This window comes from Rana temporaria, chromosome 4 (genome assembly GCF_905171775.1).
Source record: "Rana temporaria chromosome 4, aRanTem1.1, whole genome shotgun sequence".
Taxonomy (NCBI): Eukaryota; Metazoa; Chordata; class Amphibia; order Anura; family Ranidae; genus Rana; species Rana temporaria.
In genome coordinates this window covers 38,732,680-38,757,653 of record NC_053492.1, presented here as the reverse complement: position 1 = coordinate 38,757,653, position 24,974 = coordinate 38,732,680, and the positions used below count along the sequence as shown (strand labels likewise).

Genomic DNA, 24,974 nt, shown 5'->3' with positions numbered 1-24,974 from the left:
CACGTGACTTCCGCAGCATTCTACGTTAGGCAGCAGACTAAGACACTACACCGACAATACAATTTCAAATATTAAACGAACACCCGCACTTCCTAAGTCGCGTGAGGCATTAGATGAGAATTTTTTTATCATTAATAAACATAACTCTAGCTTTATATAATGAAATCGAATGTCATTTACTATGGTTTATTTTATTTGAGTGTGGTTATACTGATGGATTAATTTACATGTGTCAGAATTTATTAACCACTTGCCAACTGGGCCATAGCCGAATGACAGCTACAATGTGGTTGGCTTATTCTAGGAAGGGCTTACAATGACATCCTCCCGTGAACAAGCATCTTGTATCTGCGTGTATCTGACAGTGTCTATGACCGCCAGGTTCTCGGGACCTGGAGCGTCATGGATCGGGGTGAAGGGTCAATCTCAACGGCCCTTTACCATGTGATCGCTCCATCCAATGATCACTGTCAACAAACTAGCGTCATGTCAGGTTCTCTCTTCTCCTCACACCAATCATGTGAGGAGTGAAGAGAGAAGCTGCAGTGTGAGGTTGCTTGAGGATTTTTCTCTATAGTCCAGCAGTGCCCCAGCAGTTCACATTTGTGCCTCATCAGTGCCACATCAGTGCACATCTGTGCCCCATTAGTGCCCAGCAGTTCTTTACAGTGCCCCATTAGTGCACATCAGTGCACATATGTGCCCCATCAGTGCCGAGCAGTTCTTTACAGTGCCCAATTAGTGCACATCTGTGTGTCTTCTGTGCCACATCAATGCCCTACAGTTACCCATCAGTGCCACGATACATTTTTCAAAAACTTGTGGAAAAAATTACACGTTTAACCACGTGCCGACCAGCTAACACGATATATGTCGTCAGAATGGCACGGGCAGGCAAAGCAACGTACCTGTACGTTGCTTTGAATCTGCCGCCTAACGAGCATGCACGCCTCCCTGCTGGCGGTGCATGCCCGCCCCGCGCCTCGGCAGTGTGCCCACAGGTCCCGTGAACTTGTTGTTCGCCAGTGGCCCGCGATTGCTGTGTAGAGAGGCAGAGCGGGGAGATGCCTATGTAAACAAGGCATTTCCCTGTTCTGCCTAGTGACAGGACAGTGATCTACTGCTCCAAGTCATCAGGAGCAGTGATCAGTGTCGTGTCACTTGTAGCCCAGCCCCCACATAGTTAAAATCACTTCCTAGGACACACTTAACCCCTTTATTGCCCCCTAGTGTTTAACCCCTTCCCTGCCAGTGTAATTTATACAGTAATCAGTGCATTTTTATAGCACTGATCGCTGTATAAATGAGAAAGGCATGGATACTTTCCTAAATGTACATAATATAACTGGGTACTGACATTTATAGGTAAATTTGATAAGGGGAATATCCGATTCCCTCTCGGGGGGATCAGGAAGGAATTTTTTCCCCTGCCGTAGCAAATTGGATCATGCTTTGCTGGTTTTTTTTTGCCTTCCTCTGGATCAACTGTGGGTATAGAATTGGGTATATGTGATTGTACGATACAATTATTATTTTATTTCTTATGGTTGAACTTGAAGGACTTGTGTCTTTTTTCAACCTGACTAACTATGTAACTGTGTAATGGTCCCAAAATAGTATCAAAAGTGTCCGATGTGTCTGCCGAAATATCGCAATCAAGATAAAAATCACAGATCGCCGCCATTACTAGTAAAAACAAATAATAATAATACAAATGCCATAAAACTATCCCCTTTTTTGTAGACGCTATAACTTTTGCATAAACCAATAAATATAGGCTTATTGTGATTTATTTTTTTACCAAAAATTTGTAAAAATACATATCGACCTAAACTGAGGGAAAGAAAATAGTTGTTTTTAAAAAAAATGTGGGATATTTATTATAGCAAAAAGTAAAAGATAATGGCCCAGATTCAGGTACATTTGCGCTTTATTTGCGGAGGCACAGGGCAACGATTTTGCCCTGCGCCCCCGCAAATATTTTGCGCTGCCCTCGATTCACGGAGCAGTAGCTCCGTAAATTGCGAGGGCGCGCCAGCAAAATTGCCCGGCGTAAGCGCGCGCAATGTAAATGATCCCGCCGGGGGCGGGAATCATTTAAATTAGGCGCGCTCCCGCGCCGAGCGTAGAGCGCATGCTCCGTCGGGAAACTTTCCCGACGTGCATTGCGGCAAATGACGTCGCAAGGACGTCATTTGCTTCAAAGTGAACGTGAATGGCGTCCAGCGCCATTCACGATTCACTTACGCAAACAACGTAGATTTTAAATATCGCAACGCGGAAACGTGGGTATCCTATAGCATTGGCTGCGCCTGCTATTAGGATGTGTAACCTTACGCGAAACCCTAACTACGTAATTTGCGTACGCAGGGCTCGCGCAACGTTGTGAATCAGTGTTAGTATGCAATTTGCATACTATACACAGATCACAATGGGAGCGCCCCCTAGCGGCCAACGCAAGAATGCAGCCTAAAATCTGCCTGGCATAAGAGCCTTATGCCACGCAGATTTTAGGCTGCAGTCGGCGTAGCGATGTTCCTGAATCAGGAGCATTCGCTACGCCGGAGCAAGTAAGCAATTGCGCTGTGTAACCTATGGTTACACAGGCGCAATTGCTTCTTGAATCTGGCCCATTGTGTTTTTTTTTCCAAATTGTCGCTCTTTTTTTGTTTATAGCGCAAAAAATAAAAACTGCAGAAGAGATCAAATACCACCAAAAGAAAGCTCTATTTGTGGGGAAAAAAAGGACATCAATTGTGCCTCATAGATTATATGTTGGGGTGTTTTCTTTCCAAAATGGGGTCATTTTGTGGGTGGAGCTTAGAAATAGTTTTGATTTGTGTTCTTTATAAGGCTGTAGAGAGTATAATGCTGTAGATAAAGAGGTAAAACTTGTGTATGTGGATTGGTTTCATCTCTCTGTATCACCTTAGGCTTGCCACTTTAGTAGGTATATCTACGATTTTACAATGACTTAATGGGGTATGTCCTACTCTGCCTTATCTCAAGCCCCAGAAAAAAAAAGCAGTATATTATTCATCTGATGGGGATTTCTTTAGCATTGCCTGACCTCTGCTTAAAATTTTTCTTTCAAATCAGACTAAGTGAAGGAAAACAGTTTTTTTTTTTTGTTTTGCCCTGATGATTCTTCCAAAGCAACTCATCCATGAGACAAAGATCATTTGTTAGACAGATGCCTTCTTGGCACCTAAGCCACATATTTTATAATTAATCCTATTTGACTTTCTAAGCTGCTTCCTTACACGCCTCAGAGAACAGTAAACATAGTCATAAGTTACAGGAACGTGGTAAGAAGAACACAGAGTACCCACTTGACTCCTTTAGTCTGCAGTCAGTGGGCTGTTTCGTCCAGGATGCCAACATCAGAAGAATTTTCACTCGGCACTCTGATAACATTAAAACAGTACTGAAGCAATATTCCATGTTGGAGCTTCTAACCTGGATCGGCATTTGGTGCAGGACCTCTTTTACATCCAGAAAAGTTTTGGAACGCTAGCCGAGGTGATCTGCCACTCACTAACACTGGAGAATCCGATATCAGGACGAGACAAGAAGACTCTACTCTCCCGAACTAGGCTCTGCAACCAGAACTCTACCAATGCTACCAGGTAGCCATATGCTAGAGGCATCAGCTGCCAAGTAAGGGGTACTGCCGTCACCTAACATCAATCTAAGGTTCTGTATGACTGTGCGGACCTAGTGTGGACTGGTGTTGATATTTTGGCATTGGTTTAAGATGCTTCCGAGATCATTCAGTATGCAATGACATGTGCATTTGATCTGCAGTTGACCCCTTTTTGAAAAAAAAAAACTAAAGGTAAGACTGTAGTGCTCTGTCCCCTACCTAAGGGGAAAAGGAGAAACCCTTAAACTAATGAAGGTAGGTGTGCCTTTAAACCTCTGTGTGCTTTCTGTTCCTAATTGGTGAGTAAAGCCTCGTACACAAGTATGGGATTCCCGGCGGTAAATAGTCAGTTGGGAAACCCGAGGGGAAAACCGAGAACCTGCTCGGTAACATTTTGCCCCTACTCATGACCGGGTTTCCCGACACGACCGTGTTTCCCGACAGGAAAACTGCCATGAGACCTTTGGTCGGGAATCCTGGCCGTGTGTATGCTCCATTGCAGTGTTTCCCATAGGAAAACTGCCGGGTTAAAAACTGCCAGGAATCCCGGTGGGAAAAAAGAGAGCTGGTTCTCTTTTTTTTTTGGCAGTTTTCCTGTCTGGAAAACTGCGATGGAGCATACACACAGCTGGTTTTCCCGGCCAAAAGCTCTCATGGCAGTTTTCCCGACGGGAAAACAGATCGTGTGTACGAGGCTTAAGAGGAAAAAGTTTGTGTTTTGGGCTTAAGCCAAAACCATTAGCCTTTAATGACCCGTGTCTGTCTCTACTCCATTAAAGATGCCTTGTAATATGGAATATTTCAAATCACATTTTTACATTTTTAAAATTTTGCATTAATAATGTAGAACTTCACGTCAAATAATTTAATATGTTTAAAATTAGAATTTTTTTACTAGTTAAAGTTAAATTTAAAAAATAAAAATATTAATGTTTACATATATATATATATATATATATATATATATATATATATATATATATATATATATATATATATATATATATATATATAAAAAAGTGATCTTGCACTTTGTGGAGTAGTCCAGGATACCATAATAGCCATGTTTCAGCTGGAAAAGTCCCAATAGGATGCTATGGAATGGTGCTATATGAAGATGAAAGGACATCTTTATAAATTGATGCAAAATTGGGAGACTACCCCTATTGGATATTAAAGGGTATGTAAAGAAATTGAAACATGTTATACTTACCTCCACTGTGCAGCTCGTTTTGCACAGAGTGGTCCCGATCCTTGTCTTCTGGGGTCCCTCAGCGGCTGTCTCGGCTCCCCCTCGCATGAACTCATAAACTTAATGCGAGTGAGCTTGCATGGTGTTAAGTTCTTGCGGGCGCACTCCTGTGATACAGCCAGCGGCCATAGCCGCTCACTGTATCACTTGACCCGCCCCCCGGTGTGCCGCGTCATTGGATGTGATTGACAGCAGCGCCAGCCAATGGCTGTGCTGCTTTCAATAATCCAATGAATGAGCCGAGAAGCGAGCGGGACTTTCGAGGGGTCATGTAAGTAAAGGGGGACTCGGGGGGGGGGGGGCGCTAATCCGCAGAAAAACGTTTACCTTTACAACCCCCTTAAGGAATTTTTATTGCAGGTGTTCCGTGGAGTATTTATGGACTGACATCATCATATTCTCATTCTTTCATGTTTTTAGATTTATTTTTGAACATTGATTCTCGAAGAGCTATATATATCTATCTATTGACTTTTTTGGGATTTTTATATACAAAATATATTTTGCACTGTATTCTAAATACTAATCGATTTAGTGTTTAAGTGATTATATATGACCGCGCGAGATCACTTTTTTATATTTATTTCAGTTTTGTGTATTGTGAACACTCTTGGGTTTTGGTGCTGGTTTTTATTCATAATTATCAATTTTCTGTTACTTGGGTACATTTTATTATTCGCCTTTAGTAGCGCGAATGACACTTTTACTCTTCTTTAAAACCAAGATGTGTTGCGCTGTCCAACAATTAAAGTGCAAATGCATAAATAAGAAAATTCATCAAATAAAGGTAACAATTTTATGTGTGAACAAATGTATATAAAGCGCTCATCCATATAAATCAATAGAATATCTTGTGCGTGCTAACAAAAGCATTCCAAATGAATCCGTCATGCCCCCATACACACATGCGGGATTTCCGATGGGAGGCCCGAGGGGAAAGCCGAGAACCTGCTCAGTTCAGTCTTTCCCCTACAAACGGCCGGTTTTCCCAACAGCTTTGGCGGGGAATCCCCGTTGTGTGTATACTTTATCGCAGTTTTTCCCATAGGAAAACTGCTAAAAAACGCTGGGCAAAAGGCCAGTTTTCCAGGTGGGGAAAAAAGAGAACTTTTTTGTCTGGCGGTTTTTGGGCATTTTTCATGTTGGAAAAACTGCGAGGAGCATACACATGGCCGGGATTCCCAGCTAAAAGTTCTACTCACAGTTTTCCCTTTGGGAAAACTGATCGTGTGTACGAGGCATCAGAGTGCTTAGTGCAAAGTAGTTAAAATGTCATATGTTGCCAGATTACGATGATCCAGAAATAGTGAAAAACACTCTTAATCCAGGTGTGCACCCCCACTCACAGGCTGCTTACCAGATAATAATACCTCAAAGATGGAGGTCTGGCTGCACTTTGGGAAAAAGCCCAGGGATGGATGGATAATGGCATCCAGGTCTCAGATGGGGCTTGTCAAACTGGCCATATCAATATGCATATAGAATTCAGAAAGAGGCAAGAGCAAGAAAGTATCTCATGGCATAGTAGTTTAAATAATCCAATGTTTAATGAGGTTAAAACTACTTACAAAATTCAGGTAGATAAATTGCATTAAGACACAGGTAATCCCCAATCTACGTAACCGGCTGAATTTCCTAATGACTGGCTTCTGTTGAACGGTCTTGCTAGAAATCCAGCATTAGATCAACAATCACAATAACATAATTGTGTACCGAAACCAAAAAAGGTTTTTGAATGTAGTTGCTTGTAAGAAGGGCTTGCAAAGAGCACAAGTCCCTGCCTGCTTCCTCTCCTGCTAGAACAGTGACCCTCCTGCTTGAGGCTTCAGCCCTCTGCCACCTTGTGCCCACTCCATGCCAGAGGACTCCTCCCGACATTCCCTTATGTTAACCTTTTTACCCCCCGAGAAAGGAATGACCACACAAAGGGCTGCTGCACTTTACTGATGGAACTGGGAAGACAGCACAGTCACATCATGGTCATACTATCCGGGATCACTTGACAGTCTATTGTCAATTACATTTAGTGGATGGTCCACAGTAGTCATGTGTGAAAGCTTCATGCGATAATTTCGGTAAGCCATCTTCCTTAAACAGTCTTTCTACCCAGGGATCTCTCCAGTCCTCTATAGGTAAAACTCTCCTGTAACCCACCAGGGGATAGCCTTACTCCAGAGAACTATTGGCCTGGCCTAAAAGGATTTTTTGCAACCCGCCCTAGAAATCACCTCCGTAAGGGTCAGGAAGCCAGCTTATCCGGGTGCTAGTCTCTCTCCCTAGCCTCCAGTCCTGTCTATAGCCTCAACTTGCTGGCTACACCCTGATTTTGGGGTCTCTGTCTCCCATGCCCCAACTGCACTAAGGCTTCTTCCAACCTGGCTTATATATGGGCACTAACTCACCCATGACATCACTATAGGAGGGCTCTAACTAAATAGGGCTTAGCAGCTGATGACACTGCTTTCTGTAACCAGACACTACTCTGGAACAGGGCCACCTAGTGGCAGACTAGCTAAATGCACCTGGTTACATTCTACTTGTATTTCCAACTGCTTAAGGTCACAAGGTGTAAAACATGGTGTTGTAGCTGTCATTGACTGTCAGTGAACTTGCATGTAGTTTTATGATGAACCTGAGATTGTAAGATCTTTGAGGGCAGGGACTGATGTGAATGTACAATATATATGTAAAGCACTGCGTAAATTGATGGCGCTATATACCGTATTTATCGTGGTATAACGCGCTCCCGCGTATACCGCGACCCCTAAAGTTGCCCCCGAAATTCCTATAAAAAAAATGTTATATGATTGTATTACTTACAGTTTTGGTGTCTTCCCAGCGTCCATCGTCCGGTCCGGCGTCCGTCTGTGGCCTCGATGGTGTCCTCCCGGCTTCTCCAGCGCACGCCTCAAGTCGAGTCCCCGCTTCCCGCGCTCAGTTCGAACGCCTCCGCCGACATATACCGAGTGCAGTACACTCGGGTACATTCGGCAAGGCTCGGCGTCGCTCGCGCTCACGCTCTGTGACGTTTATGCGTGAGCACTAGTGAAGCCGAGCCTAGCCGAATGTACCCGAGTGTACTGCACTCGGTATATGTCGGCGCAGGATTTCAAACTGAGCGCGGGAAGCGGCTATCGGCGTATATCGCGCACCCACAATTTTCCCCTTATTTTAAGGGGAAAATAGTGCGCGATATACGTCGATAAATACGGTAAGTACCTGAAATAAATAAAAATAAATAAACAGAAGGTAATGAATTGTAAATTCCGTTATCAGTGAAGATTGTCACATTCGGTTTGTTGGAACTTTTAAGGGGGAACGATAGGATGGATTTACACTTATGTGGGCTGTTTTAGTATATTTAATGTATAATGTGTTGGCAAGCTGGATTGGCTTCTGCTTGCCAGGGGCTCTGCCCTGCTTCTTCAGATAGGGTACACATATACCTGTCTTTGAGGGCAACTCCACCACTTTGTGTCCCATTCACTTCAGGTCTGAAACCCACTCTCTTCACTGTACTAACATTTTTCCAGCACAGGGCCCACCTTCATAAATAAGAATGTGCTGTTTCAACAATTCCATGTAGAACATCAAATGCAATAACTTGGCATGTCAACTCCACATCTTCACAAATACAGTGGCACCAACTCAAACTCCTAAAGTCCAACCAACTTCCCAACTGCTCTTTGTCTCCCCACTTCCCAAATTATATTTTTCCCCTCACAATGGGTCATCGCATGATGTCTATTTCTTGGCCTAAGCCCTGCAGGCCTACCACTCTTTCTACCTACATGCTATAAGTCAGGGGTAGCCAAGTTCCATCCTCCTTATGCCCAGAGCCCAACCCACACCACACCAAAATGTAAAGGCTACAATATTTTGTTAGGGGAATTTTCTCTTTAAAAGGGGTACTACCACCTGTTTGCAAACATGCCATGTGTTACAGCAGTCCATTCATGATTAATAAGTTACCAGCACAAAGCAATGGGCCTGAAAACGTATACTACAATTTTTTTTTCCATTGCTGAACACTACAGAGCAAGAAGGGGTTGCAACCTTTGACAGGCTTCTATTGATTTTACCTCTCACAGAGAATAAAGTACACCCCATGATAGTGTCTTCATTTGCTGTTGTCTCCAGTAGGATAGCACTATCTTTGTTTAGGTATTATAATTATCGTATCTACTTTCTGATCTGAAATGTCAGCTGCTTCTGCATCCTCTTAGCTTGTGACTTGCTGCAAATTTTAATATTAACGCCTAATCACTGGAGAACATGCTTCCTCTTGCCTTCGGCAGACTGATGATATTGTCTTAGTGCAAAACCACTGGTTTCGAGTTTATTAAAGACATATTCAATAAAAGGTGTCACTTTTTGAAAATTATTATACTGTTGCTGTATATTGTCAGGCAAAAGTAAAGTGGATCACATGCCTGTAATCATCTCATGCCTCATGCAGACCTAGAAGCTTCTGTAAATCCACTTTCTTGAAGCTGAACTGGTGGCAAATATAAAAACACTCTTTAACCAATTTTAACTGGTAAAATGTCTGTTTAAAGGCAGCTAGGCTGAAATTGTCTTTTAGTTTCTCATATTAGCTTGCACTGCTGACACATATGCCGCGTACAGACGATCGGAAATTCCGACAACAAAACCGTGGATTTTTTCCAACGGATGTTGACTCAAATTTGTCTTGCATACACACGGTCGCACAAATATTGACGGAAATTGAAGAAAGCGGTGACGTATAAGGCCCCGTACACACAGTCGAACATGTCCGCTGAAAACGGACATGTCCGACCGTGTGTACGGCCTAGCGGACAGGTTTCCAGCGGACAAAAGTTTCTTAGCAAGCTAAGAAACTTGTCCGCTGAAAACATGTCCGTCGGACATGTCCGATGGTTACTACACCTAATCGGACATGTCCGCTGGTTATGACGTGTAACCAGCATCCCGAAATCCCGCGCATGCGTCAAATTCGACGAATGCGTGGAAGCATTGCACTTCCGTGTTTGAGAACGTCGGTGTCTTCTACGTCACCGCGTTCTCTGTCTGCGAGGATTTTGGTTTGATGGTGTTTACACACATCAGACCAAAAGCTCCCAGGAGACATGTCCGATGAAAACGGTCCTACGACGGCACTATTAAAGGGAAGTTCAATATCAATCGTGTTAGTAGAAGTTTGGTGAGAGACTATTCGCGCTTTTCAGCCTTGTGCTTTTCAGTCCGTAACAGCGTGACAAATGTGCCATCTCCATTCTGAATGCTAGTTTTACCAGACCGAGCGCTTCTGTCTCGTACTTGATTCAGAGCATGCGTGGAACTTTGTGCGTCAGAATTGTCCACACGCGATTGGAATTTACAAGAATGTATTTTGTTGTCGGAAAATTTGAGAACAAGCTCTCAAATTTTTGTTGTCGGAAATTCCGACAGCAAATGTCCGATGGGACCTACACACGGTTGGAATTTCCGACAAAAAGCTCCCATCAAACATTTGTTGCCAGATATTCTGACCGTGTGTACACGGCATTAGAGAAGATGTTCCAGTACTGTAAGCTACTCTACTGTTCTACTGTATTGACCTCCTGTGTTCAGAATGCAGCAGAGCAGCCACTTGGCACAGGACCTGGATGAAAGTGGAGATCACTGGAGTGTCTACTACAATGAATTTCAGCTTTTAGGTGGGTCCCATGGATGTGGTATATGGATAGTTTTATATAGACTAATGTAACTTTGTAAAAATGCCATACCTGGAGAAGGGCTTGATTTTTGGTTGGTCACTTATGTAAAGTTCATCTAACTTTGCCCTCTCTACAGGTTGACAATGATTCTGTACAAGGGTGGCTTTTTTGCTCCTCCAAAGAGTGGAGCCACCCCGAGACAAGAAGTGTGTTATTAGCTGGATCATCAGGTGACAATAAAGGGAAAATACAAATGGAGCCACCACATACAGTATTTTTACAAAAGTGAGTACACCCCTCACATTTTTGTAAATATTTTATTATATCTTTTCATGTGATAACACTGAAGAAATGACACTTCACTACAATGTTAAGTAGTGAGTGTACAGCTTGTATAACAGTGTAAATTTGCTGTCCCCTCAAAATAACTTAACACACAGCCAATGTCTAAACCACTGGCAATAAAAGTGAGTAATGTCCAAATTGGGCCCAATTAGCCATTTTCCCTCCCAGGTATCATGTGACTCGTTGGTGTTACAAGGTCTCAGGTGTGAATGGGGAGCAGGTGTGTTAAATTTGGTGTTATCACTCTAACTCTCTCATACTGGTCACTGGAAGTTCAACATGGCAACTTGTGGCAAAAAACTCTGAGGATCTGAAAAAAAGAATTGTTGCTCTACATAAATATGGCATAGGCTATAAGAAGATTGGCAAGACCCTCATGCCCCATACACGCGTCCGAGAAACTCGACGGGCAAAACACATCGTTTTGCTCGTCGAGTTCCTTGTGAAGCCGCCGAGGATCTCGGCGAGCCGAAATTTCCCATTGAACAACGAGGAAATAGAGAACATCCTCGTCGGCTTCCTCGGCTAAAAGTGTACACACGACCAGGTTTCTCGGCAGAATACGACTCCGATCGAGTTTCTGGCTGAATTCTGCCGAGAAACTCGGTCGTGTGTACGGGGCCTGAAACTGAGCTGCAGCACGGTGGCCAAGACCATACAGTGGTTTAACAGGACAGGTTCCACTCAGAACAGGCCTTGTCATGGTTGACCAAAGAAGGTAAGTGCACATGCTCAGCATCATATCCAGAGGTTGCATTTGGGAAATGGATGTATAAGTGCTGCCAGCATTGCTGCATGGGTTGAAGGGGCGGGGGGTCAGCCTGTCAGTGATAAGACCATACGCCGCACATGCATCAAATTGGTCTGCATGGCTGTCTTCCCAGAAGGAAGCCTCCTCTAAAGATGATGCACAAGAAAGCCTGCAGTTTGCTGAAACAAGCAGACTAAAGACGTGGATTACTGGAACCATGTCCTGTGGTCTGATGAGACCAAGATAAACTTATTTGGTTCAGATGGTGTCAAGCTTGTGTGGCGGCAACCAGGTGAGGAATACAAAGACAAGTGTGTATTGCTTACAGTCAAGCATGGTGGTAGGAGTATCATGAGCGATGCCGGCACTGGGGAGCTATGGTTCATTGAGGGAACCATGAATGCCAACATGTATTGTGACATACTGAAGCAGAGCATGATCCCTTCCCTTTGGAAACTGGGCCGCAGGGCAGTATTCCAACATGATAATGACCCCAAACACACCTTCAAGACTATTGCCTTGCTAAAGAAGCTGAGGATAAAGGTGATGGACTTGCCAAGTATGTCTCCAGACCTAAACCCTATTGAGCATCTGTGTGGCATTTTCAAACAGATGGTGGAGGAGCGCAATGTCTCTAACATTCACCAGCTCTGTGATGTCATCATGGAGGAGTGGAAGAGGACTTTAGTGGCAACCTGTGAAGCTTCATGCCCAAGAGCAGTGGTCTCAAAGTACCGGCCCGCAGGGCGGTTATAAATTGCCCGCAGGCAGGGCGGAGGGTGCCGCGGAAGTGGGGGGAGTAGATTTTCTTCACATGCAGAGTAGCGCAGGAAGCGTCTCTGTCATAAGTTCACTTCTCTGTCTCACGCTGCGGCTGCTCCCCGCCCCCCGGCGGCCCCCCCTCTCTTCTCATCCATCCCCATTTGCTTGTGATATCACCTGGGATGGACAAGAAGAGGGGGGGGCGCCGGGGGGCGGGGAGCAGCCGCAGCGTGAGACAGAGAAGTGAACTTATGACAGACGCTTCCTGCGCTACTCTGCATGTGAAGAAAAAAGACAACAAGTAAACGCTGACCTGTACCCCATGTACTCTGATTGTGCCCTGATTGTGCCCCATGTGCCCTATGTACCCCGATTGTGACCTCATGTTCCCCATGTACCCTGAATGTGCCCCATGTACCCTGAATGTGCCCCATGTACCCTGATGTGCCTTAATGTGCCCCATGTACCCTAATTTTACCCCATGTACCCCGATTGTGCCCCATGTACCCCGACTGTGCCCCATGTACCCCGATTGTGACGTCATGTGCCCCATGTACCCTGATTATGCCCTCATGTTCCCCCATGTACCCTGATGTGCCCCATGTACCCTGAATGTGCCATCATGTGCCCCATGTACCCTGATGTGCCTTAATGTGCCCCATGTACCCTGATGTGCCTTAATGTGCCCCATGTACCCTGATGTGCCCTGATTGTGCCCCATGTGCTCTGATCCGCCCCATGTACCCAGATGTGCCCCATGTACCCTGATGTGCCGCATGTACCCTGATGTGCCCCGATTGTGCCCCATGTGCTCTGATGTACCCCATGTACCCTGATGTACCCCATGTACCCTGATGTGCCCCATGTACCCTGATGTGCTGGGCTCTGTACCCTGATGTGCTGTGTCCTGTGCCCTGTACCCTGATGTGCCATGTGCCCTGTCCTGATGTGCTATGCCCTGATGTGCCATGTGCCTTGTCCTGATGTGCCGTGCCCTGTACCCTGATGTGGCCTGTTGTGCTGTGCTCTTATGTGCTGTGCCCTGTACCTTGATGTGCTATGCCCTGTACCCTGATGTGCTGGGCTATGTACCCTGATGTGCCCTGATGTGCGCTGTGCCCTGTACCCTGATGTTCTGGGCTCTGTACCCTGATGTGCACTGTGCCCTGTACCCTAATGTGCTGGGCTCTGTGACCTGATGTGCTGTGCCCTGATGGTGAGTGGTCAGTGTGTAGTGTAGTGGTCAGTGGGGTGTGTAGTGTAGTGGTGAGTGTGTAGTGTAGTGGTCATCGTGTAGTGTTCAGTGTGAAGTGTTCAGTGTAGTGGCCAGTGTGCAGTGCAGTGGTCAGTGTGTAGTGGTCAGTGTGCTGTGTAGTGGTCAGGGTTAATAATGCATCCACTGACACCAGTGCTGGTGGTAATAATGCGCTTGCTGACACCAGAACTGTTGTTTTTGAAGTTTGAAAGTTTGCATGCGGCCCCCCATGGGATATGAAAACTTGTCTTGTGGCCCTCAGGTAATTTGAGTTTGAGACCCCTGCCCAAGAGGGTTATGGCAGTGCTGAAAAATGGTGGCCGCACAAAATATTGACACTTTGGGCCCAATTTGGACATTTTCACTTAGGGGTGTACTCACTTTTGTTGCCAGTGGTTTAGACATTAATGGATGTGTGTAATTGTGAGAGGACCGCACATTTACACTGTTATACAAGCTCTACACTCACTACTTTATATTGTAGCAAAGTGTAATTTCTTCAGTGTTGTCACATGAAAAGATATAATAAAATATTTACAAAAATGTGAGGGGTGTACTCACCTTTGTGAGATACTGTATAATCAATCTATTAAACACTAAGCCCAACCAAAATAAAAACAGAATAAGCAGCACAAGTGACATAACTTACAGTCAATAGGATGTGTCCCTTGTGTTAACGCCTCTTCTTTTAGCTGAAACTCTCCTCCATCCATTGATGGCAGTAAATAGAACTTAAGGGCTGTCGTAAGCTTTTATCAACAAAGCCACCATTTTTAGAAGCAATATTACAGCTACTATATCCTTGTAGGAGTATTTAATCTAAAAGAAGAGGCATCATCACAAGAGACACATCTAAATGACTGTGAGTTATGTCTCTTGTGATGATGTTTTTGTTCTGGCTTCACCTAGACTTTCAATTTTTGTTTTTTTATTTGGATACACTTTAAAAATTACTTCCAATTTCAACTGAGATTTTTTTACCCGTATACAAACTTTGCATCTATATCTTATTTTTTTTTTTTTTATCTACTGTTTTTCATAAGAATAAAGTTTTCTATTTTTCATTTAAGGAGACTTTTTGACCATTCCTACCCTTCAGCTTGTGATTCTTCTTTTTATCTCTAGGTGTTGTCACAGACATGTATCTAATGGATCCAATCACAATTATCCTCTTCATTGTTACCTGTGTTTTTCTGGCAATTGTTCTATATGGACAGAAGCAAAATGTTCATAAAAACTATCCCCCGGGACCTCCTACTTTACCAATCATTGGACATATGCACATTATAAGCATGGAAAAGCCTTATGTGACATTTCACGAGGTAAGATCCTGGGTATAAAAATGTACAATTAAAAGAGGTCCTTCAACTAAAATAATGGAGAAGTGTGTTTCCTGTATCCAATAATGACATATGGACATTGTCACTGGGAGTGAAGGGATGAAACTGCAGGGTTGGTGGAGATTGGCACAAGCTCAGCGGTACCGGCTCAGGAATACTGCACATCTGGAAGAGGTGTTCTCTAACCAAAGCTGTGCCTGTAGTGCAGTAGTGTCAACGGTGTAAGAAGTATGGCCATGTATTACAAAGTGTTAACTGTGCAAGTTGTCCAGCTTACATCTAAGTTTGGAATGCCACCTTAATGCTGAATTCACATGACCGCGGCTTTCGCCTATGTTGTGGAAATTTTATGAAGATGTATTTATTATGTATTGTCATAGTGTCACCCAGTGTTGGTACTCTGTAGTCTGCTCCAAAGAGCTGCCTGGGGCAGACTGACGCTTGCTGAGTCCCATCTGGTAGTGGAAAACTTCCTGAGGTTGAAGAAAGGTGTTTGTAGAGTGGGGATATGTCCGCCAGCAAAAGGGCCCCTGTGTAGCCATGACTAAGCACTGACGCCAGTGCGAAACATTGGCCATACTGATTTTTGTGGGCTTGCAGTGACTGTATGCACAGTTGAAAATAAAGACATCTCTTTTAAAGAAAATTTTGGAGTGCGGCTGTCCAGCTTTTGTTCTTTTGTTTTTTGCCATTACCGCATTGCCAGCACCCTGGTGGTTCAACAACCCCTGATCATCACGAGGCTCACCTGGAGCGGTGAGAATTCTGTCTGTGCCCCTGTGCATTGGCACAAACATTCTTCTGGGGGGATATGTTTTAGTCTGCAAAGACATTATCAGTTATAAGCTGATGTACACTCTTCTATCTGCTATGTCTGATCAGCACAGGTCTGGATTCATAGTGCACAACTGCAGATAGCCTCCCATCCACAATGAACAGTAGTATAATCTGGGTATGCATTGTTCTCTGGAACAACGCAGAATAAGGATTCTTATCAGTGGTAATACGGGAGCTTTTGGGTTGTTGTGGTCAGAGACGGAGTCCATGTTTGAAAGCCATGCGGCTTCTTTGTTTAGCTTCCATGCACCCTGTCTCTGCTCAGACACACCCATAGGACTCCTTTAGCCATTATTCATTGGTTGTTTGTATTAACTCATCCTGTTGGAAGGATTTCCTGTGTGTCATTTTGTATTTAGGAAGCGAATGGCTATTGTGGCAATCACTTCCTGTTTGTCATAGCTTTAGTTTCTTTCAAATAAAAGAGCAAGGCATACTGCTTTCTGTGGAGTCAGGCTGATGGAGCTGAGATGGATTGCTGGGTTTTGATGGGTTTTAGCTATACAGGAAATAGAGTTGGAGGTAGGATGCATTATGTCATTAGACGAAATGTGTGCTTATGAGCACAGGAGATATGGCTGTGCGCTCTGGGTACAACAACTACCATGCAGACATTAGCTTGCTCTATTTCAAATGTCCCCACCAGGAGTGTGAAGCCCTCCCCGCAGCTAGTATAACTATTCCGTCTTCCACCTGACAACAGCATTACTATATAGGCCGCATCCTTTTTTTGTACCTTTTTATGTACCTACATAGTGGTGTTATGTAGGCTCTCTTTCTATCAGGCTCAGATCTACAGTTCTTCCAATCTTGTATTATATGAAATTAGCTCCTACCCTGTGGTGGGGTTTTCCTAAAAGGGGTACTTACCCCTGCTTACACACACAGCACCCATCCAACCACATAGATGGATGCATCCATGTTTGTAAACTCAGAAAAGGCACACAGTTTATTTTAAGGCTTGTTACAGCGTGCATTATAACAGGCATAATAACAGAAGTTCTGGTAAAGCACAGTAGTGTACTTTGTAAGATTAGGCCAGGCACTATGGTTTATATTAACCTGTTCACAACCGCCTAACCGCACACATTTACTGAAGCAGGATGGCCGCTTTGCAGCAGATCACGTACAGTACCTGTCCGTGAGAATGTGTTTCCAGCACGAAGGCATTGTGCTGGTTCTCGGCGACAGGGTGCCGACATCTCACACTCACTGCAATAGGAAAAGCACATTCCAGCGAGCGCGACATAGAAGCGACGGGGATCTGACTTGGATTTCCGCCAATTCTAGACGCCGTGTTTGGTATGAATCATGAGGAGGAACTCCACGGCAAATTTTAAATAAAAAACTGGCATGGGTTACCCTCCAGGAGCATACCAGGCCCTTAGGTCTGGTATGGATTGTAAGGAGAACCCCCCTACACCGAAAAAACAGTGTGGGGGTTCTCCCACAATCCATACCAGACCCATATGCAAGCACGCCGCCTGGCCGGTCAGGAAGGGAGTGGGGACGAGCCCCCCCTCCTGAGCCGTACCAGGCCACATGCCCTCAACATGGGGGGGTGGGTGCTTTGGGTTTCCCTCCAGGAGCATACCAGGCCCTTAGGTCTGGTATGGATTATAAAGAGAACCCCCCACAATCCAGAGATCGCCCCCCCTCCTGAGCCGTACCAGGCCGCATGCCCTCAACATAGGGGGGTGGGTGCGGCCCCCCCCCCCACCCCAAAGCACCCTGTCTCCATGTTGATAAGGACAGGGCCTTGTCCCGACAACCCTGGTCGTTGGTTGTCGGGGTCTGCGGGCAGGGGGCAGAGTATAAAAATAAAATTAGGTGATAAAAATAATTGGCTATAAAATTGGGTTAAACAATTAATAGTACCCCTGTGAATACGGATCGGCCCCCATTGCACATCATGCTGTAAATGCACCAGATAACAATCAGAGAAGGTACTCCCGAGTGTCAGGCTCCTCAAAACCCAACACACAAGGGTAAATAGAGTGACCACTCATGGGAGAATAATCTGTATATGCCAAGAGGCAACCCAATTTTAAAACCAAAAGAAAAATAGTATAAAAAGAAATTTAAAACTTCAAACTTTAAATCTCTAAAACAAACCCTCATCCTGTATTTCAAACTTGTCATACCAATATCAACAAAAACACTAGGAGTTGTTAATGAAGGCATTAATGTCTGTGTCCACATTGAGTCCATAGGGAAGGTATGTCCTCAACCGGTACACCCATGACATCTCCTGTTTCGAAATTTCTCTAACTAGGGAGCTTCCCCTCCAATGAGGTTTGTATTTGTCAATGCCTACAAACAAGGTACCAGAGGGGTCCCTCCCATGTACTAAATCCTAATGCTTAGACACTGAGTGCTTGTCGAAACCCTTCCTGATGTTTGCTATATGTTCATTCAATCTAACTCGTAGTTCCCTCTTGGTCCTCCCTACATATTGGAGCCCGCAGGGGCATTGGATGAGGTAGACTACCCCTTTAGAGGAACAGGTAATAAAGGGTTCCACCTCATAGGATCTATTGATACTCATAGATGTAAACTGCAAGATCTTTCGATCCTGGCATCTATTCAAAGTGCATACTTGACATTTTTTGCATCTATGGTACCCAGTTAAATTTTGCAAAAAGGTCCTATTCTCCCGTGGGGGATCCTGGACACTCGGTGCAATACAGTTGGATAATGAAGAGGCTCTTCTAAAAACGATTACCGGCCTTTCAGGTTGGATGGGTGCCAATAACTGATCGCTTTCTAGCACATGCCAATGTTTGCGTATCAGACGTTTTATGTTCTGATGCTGTGCTGAAAATGTAGTAATGAATGGAAGTGGAATCCCGCCTCCTTAACACGGTCACTTAAAAGGGATCCTCTGTCAATCTCCCTGGTAGATTGTACCAGACGAGATAAAACAGCATGATCATAACCCTTTTCTGCAAATCTACTAGAGAGAACCGTTGCTTGGTTGTCATAGGCTTCCACCTCGGTGCCGTTACGTCTTAGTCTAGCAAACTGTCCTTGAGGGACTGATTTAAGCCAAGGGGCATAATGGCAGCTATCGAGAGGAATGTAGGAATTCCTATCAGTTTGTTTGAAAAAAGTAGTGGTTATGAATCTACTTCCCTAGACAGAAATATAAAGGTCCAAAAAATTGACCCTTTCCTGGCTGGCTTCAAATGTAAATTTGATGCCCCTGTTGTTATTGTTGAGTGACAGCATATACTCTTGTAAGTCCGATTCATTGCCATCCCATAGGAGAAGGATGTCGTCGATGTACCTTTCCCGAAGCACCACTTTGGGGCTCCCGCAGGCATCCCGCAGACATCCTCCTCCCACTTGGCCATGAAAAGGTTCGCCAGGCTGGGGGCATACTTAGCCCCCATAGCCACACCCCTATCCTGATGAAAAAATTGGTGGTCAAACCAAAAATAGCTGTGACTAGCTGCATATTGCAGCAAAGTCATGATAAAAATCTATCTGAGAGGGGGCCAAATTAGACCCTCTCTTCAGATATAACTTCACCGCTTCCAAACCTAACTTGTGAGGGAAAGCGGTGTATAAAGAGGTCACGTCAGCTGTAACTAACCATATTCCTCTTTTGTGTGAGATGCCAGCTAACAAATTAATAACCTGTTTTGGTATCTCTAATAAAAGAGGGGATATTCTGGACCGGTGGTTGCAAGAAAAAGTCGATGTACTTGCCCACCCGAGAGGTGATCGAGTCTATCCCACTGACGATGGGACGTCCCGGGGGGGCAATTTTGACTTTTATGGATTTTTGGGAGGTAGTATAGTGCGAGGGGCACCGGTACCAAATACAACCTTTCCTTCTCATTCAAGATCCCTTTTTGAAAACCTTTGTCCACTATAGCCTCCAGTTCACGTTTATATTTGACAATAGGGTTTCTACTCAGAGGGGTGTAGGTGTCAGGATCGTCTACGATGCGATGCATCTCCTTTAGATAGTCGCACCTATCCAGGACGACAATCCCTCCTCCCTTATCAGCAGGTCTTATAGAAAGGGATTTGTTGGAACAAAGTGACTCTAAACCATTTTTAAGGTCTTTATGTATTTTAACCTTTTTAACTTTGATGTTTTCTAGGTCTTTTAGCACCACATCACGAAACACTCTAATGCTGGGCGCTAATGACCCAGGAGGGTTAAAGAGTGATGCATTAGCTAGGTTGGAGTGTTTGTACTCAGGAGGGGGGATGAGCCTCTCTTTAATAGGATTAGATAGAAAATATCTCTTAATGTTCAATTTTCTTGCAAATTTATGAACATCCATAAAGGTCTGGAATTTGCTCAAATTCCTTGGTGGAGCAAACTTCAAACCTTTATCTAATAGCCTTTTTTCTGAATCTGATAGCACTTGTTGGCTCAGATTAAAGATGCCAGTGCCTAAACTCTTTTTCTTTTTGAGTGACTGGGCCCGCCTCCCCCCTCTAACCCCTCACTTTGTTCTATAGGCCTTGTTGGCTCATGGGAAAACCCCAATTCAGATTGGTCCGATATTCCGGAGGAGCCTGGGGATAGTCAGATCTTAAGTGGCTATAGCCACCCTCAGACTGACCGAATTGAGGTGGTGGAATATTCCTATCCCAATTACCATAAATTCCCCCTTCCCTTGGTCCAAATGAACTAGGGCCAATTGAATCGGATAATAGAAAAAAACGATTCTGAGTTGGAATATTATACTCAAAATTACCATCTCTTCCTTGTTGGAAATTAGAATTCCCCTGACCATAACTAGTATGGTGAGGGGGTGGTCTCGGAGGGATATGATCCAACACTCGTGGAGACTCTCCTTTATAATGGTAATATTGAGTGTCCTGTGGCAGGGACAATCCGTGCTATCCCCATAAAAACAAAGGGCCTGATCCACAAAAACCTGGCGGAACGTAATTTTTCCTATTTAAGTTACACCGCCGCAAATCTCTACCTAAGTGCCCGATCCACAAAGCACTTACCTAGAAATTTTGAGCGGTCTAACTTAAATCCGTCCGGCGCAAGGCGTTCCTAATTTAATGGGGCGAGTCCCATTTAAATTAGGCACGCTCCCGCGCCGGACGTACTGCGCATGCTCCCGACGTCATTTTCCCGACGTGCTTTGCATGGTTTTACGTTGCGCCGGGTTTTGAGAATCGCGACGGGCGTAAAAAAAAAAAGGAGTTGCGGCGGGAAAAAAAAAAATGACAGCGACGCGGGGTAGAAGGGTCTACTTTTACAAGGTGTAAACAATTTAGGCCTTGTAAAAGCAGCCCTAATTTTGCGACAGCAAACTAATTCTTACGGAGAAAAAACGAAGCGTAAAAGCTTTGTGGATCTCCGTAAGTGCTAATTTGCATACCCGAAGCGGCATTTCGACGAGAAATGCCCCCAGCGGCGGCTGCGGTACTGCATCCTAAGATCCGACAGTGTAAGTCCCTTACACATGTCGGACCTTCTGCCTATCTATGAGAAACTGATTCTGTGGATCAGTTCCATAGATAGAAACAGGGATACGACGGTGTATCAGTAGATACGCTGGCGTATACCTTTTGAGGATCAGGCCCAAAGTGCACAGTGGCAGACGTGAAATTAAATGAATAACAATAAATGAAAGTGCCGTACCTAATCAAAAAAAAACTAATATCAGGCTTGGAGCATATGTGTAAAAGTGAAAAAAGTGCACAACCAAATTGGCCAATAAAAATTGCATGTGAAAAATTCATATACAAAATAAATAATGAATGATAAGATACATTCAAAATGTCCTTATTACTGTGCAACAAAGGGTTGTGTAATAAAAACTAGGAAAGTGTCCTTAATATGAAGTCACATCAGTGCAATGGCTCATACAAGGTCTTAATCTTCTGTCTGATGACTGAATGAATGCAGATAACTTCAATCAAAATTCCCACGAACAAAGGAAATAAGTGGCCGCTTACCAGATCCGTTGGATCCCTGCAGGGATCAGACAGGCTCAGAGACACAGATGTCCGCAGTTGGTTGAAAGCGGTTACTCCTGGTCCACTCCTCTGTTTTAAATCCAAAGGAAAACTTCCGTGGTCTCTTATCAATGAATCCTGGGATAGACCAGCCTCAGACAATGTTGTGGTAACGTATAGGTAAGAAGGAGAAAAAGCGCTTCATAGTGCAGTATTGATTAAAAATGTTTCTCTTTATTCCATTCAAAGGAAAAGGACTGACATCTAAAAGCTTCACAAGTGATAACGTATCAAAAACATAGGAAGCGTATACAAACAAACCAGCCTTGGCTCTGGCCGATCAGCTGGGGGCGTGGTGACGTCAGCAACTCTCGCTCCACCTGACGCTGCGTTTCTTCCTAACGAGCATCGACTGAGAAAGGAGGCGTAGAGCCAGACGTCACACACCACGCTTTTAAATACTCAGAAGACAGGAGAGCGACACCGGAAGTTCAATGATAAATGAATATCCAAGTGTGTACTTAAAAATGGCAATGTCGTTGCGCCTCTTGAGCCGGAATATTATTTCATTGGGAGAGGCGCATTCACCGCTCAAAAAATGACAGAGAACAAAAACCCAATATTATCAAAATTTTCCATTTACTTCATTGTGTCTTGCAGGATATGGGTATGCATACAGGTAGGTGGAGGTCATGGTCGGAAATGCACATGCATACAAACAAAAAACCCCCACTAGTGTAGTTATCCCCGGTCTTAAAGGGCCAGTCGGAAAAAAATCTCCATAGTTACCTAAACATTACTACACCTACACATATGCATATCTCCCACACAGACACCTCGTAATCAAAACACATTCCTGAAACATTGAATAAATGGATAAAAACGTAGCCTAAACACATCTGTGGCCCTGAACATGTTGGTCATGCCGCAACTACATGATCATTATCATGTGAGGCTACTAAAGAAATAATTTTTCACACGATAAGATTGTAAAAAAATGTAAAAAAAAAATCTCATAAAGGAAAAAATATATTAAAAATGAAAAATAAATAAATATATATATATATATAGAGAGAGAGAGAGAGAGAGAGAGAGATAGATAGATAGATAGATAGATAGATAGATAGATAGATAGATAGATATAAATTATAGATACAAATTTTTTTTTGGACACCAAAGCCAAGTCGAAGGAGTCATAATCCTGGGTAGCCCCTTACGACTGTATCCAAGGGAAATGAGGAAAGAAGAGAGGGGGGGGCAGGGGTGGAAGGACCAATTTAATTTTAAAGGCAGAAATAGGAGATTATATAAAAGGAGGGGAGCTTGGAAATGACATTGTCTAGCTGTTATTAATAGAGCAGTTAACCACTTACCCCCCGGACCATATTGCTGCCCAAAGACCAGAGTACTTTTTGCGATTCGGGACTGCGTCGCTTTAACAGACAATTGCGCGGTCGTGCGACATGGCTCCCAAACAAAATTGGCGTCCTTTTTTTCCCACAAATAGAGCTTTCTTTTGGTGGTATTTGATCACCTCTGCGTTTTTTATTTTTTGCGCTATAAACAAAAATAGAACGACAATTTTGAAAAAAATTAATATTTTTTACTTTTTGCTGTAATAAATATCCCCCAAAAATATATAGAAAAACATTTTTTTTCCTCAGTTTAGGCCGATACGTATTCTTCTACATATTTTTCGTAAAAAAAAATCGCAATAAGCGTTTATTGATTGGTTTGCGCAAAAGTTATAGCGTTTACAAAAAAGGGGTTATTTTTATGGCATTTTTATTAATATTTTTTTTACTAGTAATGGCGGCGATCAGCGATTTTTTTTTCGGTATTGCGACATTATGGCGGACACTTCGGACATTTTTGACACATTTTTGGGACCATTGGCATTTTTATAGCGATCAGTGCTATAAAAATGCATTAGATTACTATAAAAATGCCACTGGCAGTGAAGGGGTTAACACTAGGGGGCGGGGAAGGGGTTAAGTATGCCTGGGTGTGTTCTTACTGTGGGGGGGGGGGGTGGCCTCACTAGGGGAAACACTGATTTTCTGTTCATACATTGTATGAACAGAAAATCAGCATTTCCCCTGCTGACAGGACCGGGAGCTGTGTGTTTACACACACAGCTCCCGTTCCCCGCTCTGTACCGAGCGATCGCGTGTGCCCGGCGGCGATCGCGCCCGCCGGGCACACGCACGGGAGTCGGGGGCGAGCGGGGGGCGCGCGCGCGCCTCCGGCGGCGCGCGTGCGCCCCTAGTGGCGGCTAATAGGCAGGACGTCCATTTACGTGGTCTCGCCTAGGAGAGCCACCTTGTGGACGTATTTCGGCGGTGCAGCGACGGCAAGTGGTTAATGTCGCACTCTATGTCGAGGCCCAGAGGTGTGTAACACTGCATATCATAAATCCACCGTGTTTCTCTACGTGATATGTGACATTTCAGATCACTCCCTCTCCAGTGTGGAGTATATTTTTCAATCCCCACTACTTCCAAAATAGGGAAAAGTGAGTAGCCGCTCCAGGTGGGAACCCAGATGAATATCCTCCGTTGCAGACAACTCAGGTGCAGGCAATGCACTTAGCAAAGCAGAAACAAAAATTGTTTCTGGACAGCCGCACTCTGAATTTTTTTTAGCCTTTATTAAAAGAAGGACAGCACTACAAATCACAGCAACATAAAATAAAACCTGACTATTGACGCGTTTCGCACTGAAACTAGTGCTTAGTGCAAAACGTGTCAACAGTCGGGTTTTATTTTATGTTGCTGTGATTTGTAGTGCTGTCCTTCTTTTAATAAAGGCTACAATTTTTTCAGAGTGTGGCTGTCCAGAAACAATTTTTGTTTCTGCTTTACTTCCAAAATAGAGGGGTCTCGGTTATGATGTTGCCGAAAGTGCAAAGAGACACTGTGTTCTCTAAATCCTCTGCGTATGCACGAAATATGTTTACCTATTCTGACCTTGAGGGCCCTAGTGGTCCTCCCAATGTAATGGAGGCCACAAGGGCACCTCAACAAGTAGATCACCCCTACCGTGTCGCAGGTAATAAATTCCGAAATGGAATATACCCGAGAGGTAACCTGAGACGAGAAAACCAAAGTTTTCATGGTCTTACAAGAAGCAAACACTTTGCACCTTTTGCACGGAAAAAAA

General features: G+C 44.1%; 1 protein-coding gene across 6 annotated transcripts in view; it reads left to right on the top strand.

Annotated features, from left to right (window-relative positions):
* Positions 1 to 24,974, top strand: part of LOC120936136 (cytochrome P450 2K4-like) — a 121,448-nt gene that overhangs the window by 66,989 nt on the left and 29,485 nt on the right. The window contains exons 1-2 of one of the 6 annotated variants that reach the window (XM_040348271.1): positions 3,287 to 3,629; positions 14,818 to 15,014. In XM_040348271.1, coding sequence (XP_040204205.1) covers positions 3,620 to 3,629; positions 14,818 to 15,014 — 207 coding nt within the window. In that variant the 5' untranslated portion in view covers positions 3,287 to 3,619. Of the gene's footprint in view, positions 1 to 3,286; positions 3,902 to 10,672; positions 10,810 to 14,817; positions 15,015 to 24,974 lie in introns of those variants that run through there. The other 5 variants (XM_040348266.1, XM_040348268.1, XM_040348267.1 and 2 more) reach the window with 5 other exon arrangements.